Source organism: Pelobates fuscus, chromosome 1 (genome assembly GCF_036172605.1).
Source record: "Pelobates fuscus isolate aPelFus1 chromosome 1, aPelFus1.pri, whole genome shotgun sequence".
Lineage (NCBI taxonomy): Eukaryota > Metazoa > Chordata > Amphibia > Anura > Pelobatidae > Pelobates > Pelobates fuscus.
Genome location: NC_086317.1, coordinates 101,214,915 through 101,224,677, shown reverse-complemented (window position 1 = coordinate 101,224,677; position 9,763 = coordinate 101,214,915). Strand labels below are relative to the sequence as shown.

The window sequence follows — 9,763 nt, the reverse complement described above, 5'->3', positions numbered from 1 at the left end:
TCCTTGAAAAAAATGCTGGAACCTGGTGGTTTATTACTGTAGCCATGAGATCGATTGGATGCAGACCCCACCTGCGTATGATCATGTTGAAAACCCTGGGATTCAGACTCCATTTCAGGGGCAGGAAGACTTAGTTGCTGAAACGTCGGTGTTCTGTGGTCCCCTGCTCTTTGGGTTAGCATACCTGGTTTATTATGGGTTTATTTTTGTTCTTGAGCACTTTATTATGCACGTATAGTGGTTATTTCGTAGCTGGTTATTTACATACCTGTACTGCTATCAGCACTTTTTCTGTACAATTTATGTATATCCACTATATGAATAAAATACGTTTTATATGCAAACAACATTTTCTTATGTGCTTGGGATTCTTTCTACTCTTTTATTGCAATGACGTATACTTGCTGTAGTTGACTGGAGAATTCTTCCACCTATGTTAGTGATGCAAACTGATTTTCTAGTGATACTACCAGACCAACTAAAAAAGAGGTTTGCCGCTTGCTGAGCCATGCCAGGCACGGAACCACAGTAAGCAACACTAGCAATTCCAGAACTCTTGTTCCAGGCTGGCTTATAAAATATGCTGGAGATGGAGTTAGAACTAGCTGCAATATATATATCCCAGTAAGTGCAGTATTTCAGTATACAGTAATACTTTAACACTCAGACATATTGCACACCTTAATTATACAGTTTTTCCAGTGTCAAATGTTGAGATGTGTGGGCCACTACAGTAAACAAGTGCATGGAGATTGCGAATGATGTGGTTGTTCCACCCATAGAGAACACACTGGACTAGCCTGGCAACCCAAAAGGTGGATCCTGGCACATGATTTGTGGCTCACTGGTGCACAGCATTAGAAAGTGATAGTTTTAGGTGACTAACACCACATGTGTATTATAGTTTGACACCCCTACATGTAAGGAAGCAAGATGTTAACAGGTAATATTCCACAACAGAATCCTGAGCTAGCTTTGGAACGCATGACAAACTGCACAGCAGCTAATCTTCATTACGACACTGACGGCCGTAAACAGCGCTCGGCGAGCACTGACTGGGATTCCCTCCCGCAGCCGACGTTCTGCCTCCAATCAGGAATGAGCATGGACGCACGCCGACTCCCTGCCGCGCATGCGCGCTCCCAGCGTACCACTTCCGGTGGAACCTTCGCCGCTCGCCTCATTCCCTTCCGGTGTGTGACGGAGGAGGCTCCCTGGCAGGGCACGGTGGGTCTGCCCGGACCGGAACCGGAGTGCCTCGACCCCGGACAGTGAGCCGCCCCTGTTTGATGTGTGCAGCCATTCTCGGTCCCGCCGGGCTGTGGTGGTGACCCGCCTGTCCGCCCGGCTGATTGTCCCCCGCATGCACTCCGGCGGCGGAGCACGGTTGCCCCGGTAGATCGGTGTCCGGCAGCGGGCAGACATGCCTCCCGTGCAGCTGGAGAGCAGTCAGCTGGTGGTGGCTGGGGGGCCCACATCTGCCCCCCAGCCCCCTCCCCCCGGGGCAGTGGTAGCCACAACGTCCCCGAGCCATGGCTACCGGCTGAGCGCCCTGATCGAATTCCTACTGCAGAGAACCTACCAGGAGATCAACGTCCTAGCCGACCTGTGAGTACCCCCGGGCTGGGGGTAACTGGGGGGTGGGGGGGTAAATCACAACATACACCACACTGGCAGCTACAGTGAATGGCAATGTGTCTCTGCCAGCACTGGCAATGCTGCTCTGGGCTCTGTGTGAGCTGCTTGCTGTGAGGACCTGGGTTATATATATATATATATATATATATATATATATATATATATATGGTATATATGTGGAGTTTTGTAAAGTGCTAATTTACTCACTGCACAGTACAGAGGATGAAGAAAGTGCAGCAGTTATACAGACTTTGCAATGAGACTGATAATATTTGCATTGGGTCCCTTATAGCTGCAGCTGTGAATGGTCTCTATATTTCCCATTTAAATGGATATGACTACTGTAATATAACTTAATGCTGATCTAGTAAGAGCATAGCTACTTAATTTACTTACTGCTTATAAAGCCAGGAACATTTATGTACAGCTTTTTGTCTATTTGCCGAGGTGTTAAGTGTGAATGGGCATATACAGTTGGAACACCAGAAGAATAAATGTGTGGCTTGTCAACGTGCGATTTGTAAGGTTGCATTTGAATTACAGAGGTATGTTTCTGTGGTGTGTCAATGTTTGCGTGGAGCATTCACGTATGTAGTAGTTGATAGGGTGTAGGTCTGTGGAGTATCAGTGCATGTGTGGTTTACTGAAGTGTCAGTGGGTTGTGTGATTGCCATAAAGTATTTGCCTAGAATTTCAGAGTGGGTTTGGTTGCCGGGTTGTATTTGTGTAAAATTTCAGTGTCTGTTAAATTGCCGGGGTGTATGTGTCAGATTGGCAGAGAGTAATTTTTGTCGAATATCCGTGCAGTTGTGATTGCTGAAGTGTCATTGTGATTGCCAGAGAGTATATGTATATAATTTCAGTACAGGTTTGATTGCCACAGTGCATTTGTGTAGAATTTTAGTGCGTGTGTTATTAAAGATCTATAGTGTCGTGTACAGTGTCAGTGAGTCTGTGATGCCAGGGTGTATGTATAAAGTCAGTGTGTGCATGCTTTAAAGTGTCAGTGCATGTGCTGTTGCACGATTGTATGTGTGATGTATTTCTACAGTCTACTTGTGCAGCCTCTGTATGTAGAGGTGTGTTTGGGCAGGATATCTGTTTCTGTTTGCGTGTCAGTGTGCGTAATTGCAAGTGGATAATTTGTGACCGCAGTGTGAATGGGCTTTGGGTCACTGTTATTTGTCAAAATGGGTTAACAAATGATGGTGATGGTATTCAAACATCAAATGCACGTTAATAACTAAAATATGCTGTATAGATTTTGGTATTTTGAGCGCCTCCATAAAGGAACTTTCCAAGTACCATAAACACTACATGTTGCTGTACTGGTTATGTGCCCAAGTGCATCTCCTCCTCCTCTTCCCATCCCCATTGTAAGGAGTCAAACCATTCTGGAACTGTTTGACTTGTCAGCTTAGGTCTGCTGCGCCCTACTCCTCGCCCCCACTACTTACTATGGGGAGCCACAATCTCCGAAACAGGAGCTTTCATTAACTCAGTTGAGCTAAGCCCTGCACCTCCAGGCTTAACTTTGATAGAGAACGTGTGACTCTCTAGCTATACGAACTAGTGGAGACCGGGAGCAGTGCCCGGTGTAAACTAGATAAGAAAGTTATTTTAAAATGGCTTGACTCCTTACTATACCTTCTACTGCACACTGTAGTGGTTTTGGTACTTGGCAGGTTCCTTTAACGAACTGTGCTGATCATGGATATTCTCATTACACAAACTTCCAAAGTGCTTTAGAGCATTTTTGTAATATTTTTTTATTGTGTATTGTCTAATTGTGTATATATGCAATTTGTTTGTAAATAGGTAGCTATTGTAAGACCATTTAAACTTGCCTAGTTATATAACTATAAGCTTTGTGAGTTTGAATGTAAGTATGAATAACATTTTTTTTTATCTTGTGTCCAATTAGACTCCCAAGGAAGACTGACATGGAAAGGTGAGTTCTCTTGCAATTACTCTATTAAATAGATTCCCTTCTATTCATTTAACACCCACTACAAAACTTTTCAACATATTCATTTTACAATAATATGTTGCTCGTCCCTTTTAGAACACTATTTGGTTTGCTTCTATACTATATGAATTTATCTAACCTTTTTATTTCATGGTAATCCACCGATTAAGATTGAGTTCAAGAATGGTGTTTGCATGGCCCTGTTGTGTCCCTCATAACATTTTTAAATTATCCAATACTGTAAGCCATATCAACACCATGGTTTAGTTAATTGGAAGTCATTTAATACAGAAATGAAAAAAATTCCAATTTTTCACATGTAGGAACACTATTAAACCGCACAATTTATTGCCTCACAACTGTTGGTTAAAGGAACACTCAGCTGCACAAAAACAATTAAAAATTCCTGTTTAGCAGGTATACCCCCAGTGAAAACATGCATGCATTTAATAATGCATTTTTGTTGTCGAACAATAAAGCCCTCCCTTTCTAACCCAGCCCAAACCTTTTGTGGCTGTCCAGTCACAGTTTCCAAAGCAGCTTAATGAGAAGTCTTTGCAAGACAGGTGGTCTGAGCAATTGACTGTATCTTGAGTTTAGCTCCAGTGAGCCAAACAATAAGGAAGTTACATGACTGGTTGTCTGACAAGGTTAATTTATAAAATTGTCATTTTCTATTGAAATCCTACTTTTTGTAAAATAGAGAGAAAATGCATAAACACTCTTGAAACAAAAAATACTTCAGCAAGCTAAAGTGCTTTAGTGCTCTGAAGTGTCGTCTTAACGGTGCCCTAATCGGTGTGGGTTTTTTTTTTGTGCATTGGATAATTGTCATATAAAAATTACCTTTGCAGCTATTAGAGTGCATTAATATTTGCATGCATAGAAGCACTGATAATTAGTTTTATAAAAAAAATACTAGTTCTTGGATTGTTTTGATTCTTTCTAAATTGACTCTTTACATAAAGAGTTTAGGCCAGAGCTGCATAAACAAAAGTGATTTAACTGTTAAATGGCAGAGGATTGACTGCAAAGACATGGTCAGTGCACCAAAACTGCTTCATTAAGGTGAAGTTGTTTGGGTGCCTCTAGTGTCTCTAAGTTAGTTGCCTCTGCAAGCCTGGAGAGTCCATGGCATAGTGATTGGTTGTATTTCTACACAGCAGGGCTGAATTCTCACTTGCCAATGCTAGTGGCAAGTGGAAATTTTAAACTCTGATATAAAATTTATCATAAAGATACATTGTTTGCTGCTTTGGTAGCGGTTTGAGCAAATATTTAACCTGGCATGACTGGTTTACTTGAAAGGGTGGGGCAGGATTGTTAAAAATGAGTATTTGGTAAGAAATTAATTTGTTACCTTCACATGTGATAGGTGTTTGAAAGGCTTTAAATGCTCGTATTTTTGTTTTCAGGAAGATTGAAATTGTTCAGTTTTCCAGCCGTACCCGTCAGCTCTTTGTCCGCCTTCTTGCATTGGTTAAATGGGCAAACAACGCAGGCAAAGTAGAGAAATGTGCGGTAAGATTTCAAAGTGTGCTTTTTGTTTATTTTCTTCTTTAAGGAATGGCCGTTTTGGAGACTATGTAGGGGGACAAAAAATAAATAAGAAAATATATTGTCGTTTTATTTTGTGGGTGAAATTTACCTTCTGCCACCCTCTCTCTAGGATGCTTTATGTTTGTGTGCACGGTTTTCAGTCAACTCCATGTTTATAATCTTTCTTTTTCAATGTATGTTGTAATGTTTTAAAAACGTGAAGGGAAGTTGTTAAGGTGTCTGGAGGTCCTGGCCACACTCTTACTTTAAGGTAATGTACCTCCAACGCTGATCTGCAGGTCCCCCAGGCAGCATCTGACAACTAAATCTGTTTCAGAAAGTGCAGATTGCCGCCGGGCACTGGCGCTGCCTATTGGCTTAGAACTGTGGGCTGGTCCTCTAAGCCAGTCAGTATCACCCCACTAATGAAAACACTGGAAACAAATCAGTGTTGTGTGACATTATGCTGCATAAACCATCACAGGCATCCTAAGAGATTCAGACTGGTTCGCTTTTTTTGTTTGTTTGTTTTTACCCCTTAAGGACCAAACTTCTGGAACAAAAAGGGAATCATGACATGTCACACATGTCATGTGTCCTTAAGGGGTTAAACTCTACTAAATATTTAAATCTGTTTACCTTTATTTTAATACAGCACTTTACAAATTAAGTAAAAAAGATATAGGTGGGTTTACAGACCGAAGGATATGCAATGAGATATACTGATACAAAAAAAAGACTAGAGGACCCTGTCCATGGGCTTAATCCATTATCTGCAGCAACTTTTAAAAGAACTGTGGAAGACAGCTGGTGAGCTTACATAACCTGTCTAGCAGGAGTAAATTACTTATTTTAACAGAGGTATTCACAAAAAGTAAATTTTTAATAATTCAAGGAGAATCTCAACATTTAGTTGATAGTAGCCAAACTGAAAAGATAGCTGAGGAGAATTTTTTCAGTTAGCAGTTGTGGCATAGAAGTTGAAAATCAATTTAATTCCAGTTAAATTGCCCACATTTCACACTTCAGTGAATAACCATGCTAGTTCTATGTAAATGAGGTACAATTTATGATTTGTTGATTTATGTTTAGTTTTAAATGTATGTATTTTTTATTTTGTAGATGATATCAAACTTTCTTGATCAACAAACCATATTGTTTGTGGATACCGCTGATCGACTTGCATCTTTAGCCAGAGATGCCCTGGTGCATGCTCGTCTGCCTAGTTTTGCAATTACATATGCTATTGATGTGTTAACAACAGGATCCTACCCACGGTTGCCGACCTGTATCAGGGTAAGCATTATTCTCTTTTGACTGGTGGAAAATAAACTATTGTGATTTGTGGGTTTTATTTTCTATTTTGCTCTTTTGGTAAGTTACAAAAATCTGTTATGACTGCTTACTATTAAAGAAAATGTAGTCAACCTATGTAGTGCCAGGATTAACACTGTTATAGATCGTATATCCCATACATTTCAACTTACTAGGAAGACACTCGCACTTGAAGGCTGCATAGCTTAGATTACCATCTTTTTTATGTCCTACTTGGTAAGATGTGTGGCTAACATTTTGAGTCCTGTTTCCTTTTCCTGAATCGGTTCCAATGTTGGGCTGTTTCTATTTCTTACAGTCCCCTAGTAAATGAGTTGGAAACTATATCCAAACTGGCTAATTTGGATACTATTCTCTACAAATGCAAAAAGGTCTGTGGACCATTTCATGGACATTCCATAAACCCTCTGCTTGTAATCTTGCACAAAAAGTAGAACAGTGTCACAACTTGTGGTGCAAAGGTCCCACTGATGATAGTGCCACATTTTGTTCTGTGTTTTTGTGAAGAGCTTGGTATACACATTCTTGCTCCATGTGATGCAGACATGCCTGCCCACTTAAAGTAGCCTGTTCTGACATGATCATCTTCATGTGTAACGGCTCATGTAATGGCAATTTGTAAATATAAATTATGTTCGCTTTAGGAGCTGTTAAAGTCTTTCTTTCTACTGTTCAAGCAATTTCATGTTTGTAGGTCAGTGGATGCTACAATAGTGTAACCCCCTTGTTCTCACCCCTCTATAATGAGATTGGCCTTGCATGTGACTCCCTTAAGGACCAAACTTCTGGAATAAAAGGGAATCATGACATGTCACACATGTCGCGTGTGTCCTTAAGGGGTTGAACAAGACAAATCTCTCTAATCATTGCAGCACACTGGAACCACATTGGTGTGTGTGAAGTTCCTATGTTCTCCCAACAAACACTAACAGAATATCATGCCGACTGAGAGCAGGAGAACAGTCTGTAGGAAAAGTTTCCTGCTCTCTCCTGTCATTTAATTGTCAACATCGACTTATGCTTTTGGCATAGAAGTATTGGTTAGGAACGTTATCACATACCTGTATGATAGATTTCGCTCATGTTCTCATTGAGAATTTTCCATTTGTCTTTTTCACTGCATTAATTCATTCATTTCATTTTACAAAGGATAAAATAATACCTCCTGACCCCATAACCAAAAGCGAGAAGCAAACAACACTGTATCAACTCAATCAGATCCTCCGGCATCGACTAGTGACTACTGATCTTCCCCCACAGCTTGCAAATCTCACAGTTGGTATGTTTTATGTTCAGATTTTCTTCTACATTAAAATCAATTCATTATTATATATTTTTTGGAGTTTTTTTTTTTTTTTTTTTTTTTTTAAGTTGCACCTGGTCGTGAAAATATTTAAATTAACTAGTTTCTCAATTTTGGTCAATTAATTTATTTGGCAATTAAATATTGATTACCGTTTTAATTTAATGCAGCCAACGGCAGAGTAAAATTTCGCGTTGAAGGGGAATTTGAGGCCACTTTGACTGTGATGGGAGATGATCCTGACATCCCATGGCGTCTCCTGAAATTAGAAATACTAGTGGAAGATAAAGAAACTGGAGGTAAATACGTGAAAATATGATTTGTAATTGCTTATTCAGGTCTCTTGTGACCTGAAAAAAAAATGTGGCTTGGTAACCACAGTTTGTCTCCCTGTTGACTGGTGAAAGCAGACTAAAAGTTCTGCCTCTACTGGCATCCTTGTTGCATATTTTTGGATTTAATTATTTTTCCTCTCCCCACCACTGCTGTTCAATGCTATTGATGATCAGGTGTTAGAGATGTAAGGGCCTCAGTAACATTGGTGTTATTAATGTGGAAGTAGGCTGTCGCTGCATGATATGAGGTGTGAAATGGCGGCAGCATTTGTGTGTATGTGTGTAACTGTTTCAGGGACTGGCCAGTTATATAAGTTCATGATATACCTGTGTGTGTTATAAGAGTGACTGATGTGGCATGATTGTAAGTGTGGGTAATTTGGTATAGAAGAGTATGGCTTACTGTGTGTGTCACAAATGAAGTTTACCTGGCTTATAGAGAGAACATGTTAAAACAATGAAATTTGGCATTTTACATGTAGAACAGTTTCCTTTTTTGTTTTTTTCATGGTTCATGCTCCTTGACGCTATTTGAAGAGCCCAGAGGTCGCTTCAGAATAAGATTAATTTAACTGAATAGAAAATGTTGATTGTTGGCACTAATCTGCATATGTGTTTCTTATGTAACTTGATTACAAATACACTTGGTAAACACTCTGCTATATGATGTGTATGTTTGGGCACCTTGAAAGCTCTTAACCAGTCATTAGCATTGTGATGATCTAGATATGCACATCTATATATGGACTGCCAAGGTCTTTTATATTTTGGACAAAATACTCTTCCATTGACGTACAAAAAAATAACACATGTATGGATCAATTCTTTGACTCAATGCACAATTTCCTTCCCTGACTTATGTTTTTTCACAAAATATTATTGTTTTAGATGGTCGTGCGTTGGTTCACAGCATGCAGATCAATTTTATTCACCAGTTGGTCCAATCAAGGCTTTTTGCGGACGAGAAACCACTTCAAGACATGTATACCTGTTTGCGTATCCTTTTAGTTTTCAAACCTGGCTCTCATTTTTTAGGAGCATGAAAGTACATTTGCTTACTTATAAGTTATTTAAAAAGTATAATCTTGTTACCCAAAACATTTCAGTAAGGATATTTGAAAAGTGTAGATTGTCATTCTTATTTGTTTTTGGAAAACCTTGAAGGGGCCTCTGACCACCTCTACAGCTTATTAGGGGTTATGGTACAAAGAATCTTGGGCATCTTCTTACTAGTTGGTATCAAACGTTTTAACAAAACCTTGGGCTCGCTAAGCCTATTATCGTTGTGCAAAGGTAGACTGTGTATACAGAAGTTACTAAAAAAAATAATAAAAAAAAATAATAATAATAACTTAGCACATTGAGCTGTAATACTTATGGAGCTTTTAGACTATTCCTATAATCTGATGGTAATCTATGATTGAATATAGATGTAAATGTATATCTTTGTTATAGGTAACTAAGCCTTACGGCTAGCTATGTCTTCCCTCGGATGCAATGCAGGGTTTACATTTTTTAGCTACAAACCAAGATACTTTTAGGGTTGTTTATGAAAAAGAATCACTGCTTGTTTTTTTGAGCTGTGACCAAGTGTTGCCCTTTGTATGTTTTTGTTTCTTTCTCCATATGTTAAGCATTATTGCC

The 9,763-nt window shown here is 39.6% G+C and overlaps 1 protein-coding gene across 6 annotated transcripts in view; it reads left to right on the top strand.

The window, feature by feature from the left end:
- The first annotated feature begins 1,169 nt into the window (after window positions 1-1,169).
- MED14 (mediator complex subunit 14) overlaps window positions 1,170-9,763 on the top strand; it is a 41,325-nt gene continuing 32,731 nt past the window's right edge. For all 6 annotated transcript variants that reach the window (XM_063450115.1, XM_063450114.1, XM_063450112.1 and 3 more), the window contains exons 1-7: window positions 1,170-1,608; window positions 3,563-3,589; window positions 5,023-5,128; window positions 6,269-6,442; window positions 7,631-7,760; window positions 7,955-8,083; window positions 9,008-9,115. In XM_063450115.1, coding sequence (XP_063306185.1) covers window positions 1,424-1,608; window positions 3,563-3,589; window positions 5,023-5,128; window positions 6,269-6,442; window positions 7,631-7,760; window positions 7,955-8,083; window positions 9,008-9,115 — 859 coding nt within the window. In that variant the 5' untranslated portion in view covers window positions 1,170-1,423. The remainder of the gene's footprint in view (window positions 1,609-3,562; window positions 3,590-5,022; window positions 5,129-6,268; window positions 6,443-7,630; window positions 7,761-7,954; window positions 8,084-9,007; window positions 9,116-9,763) is intronic.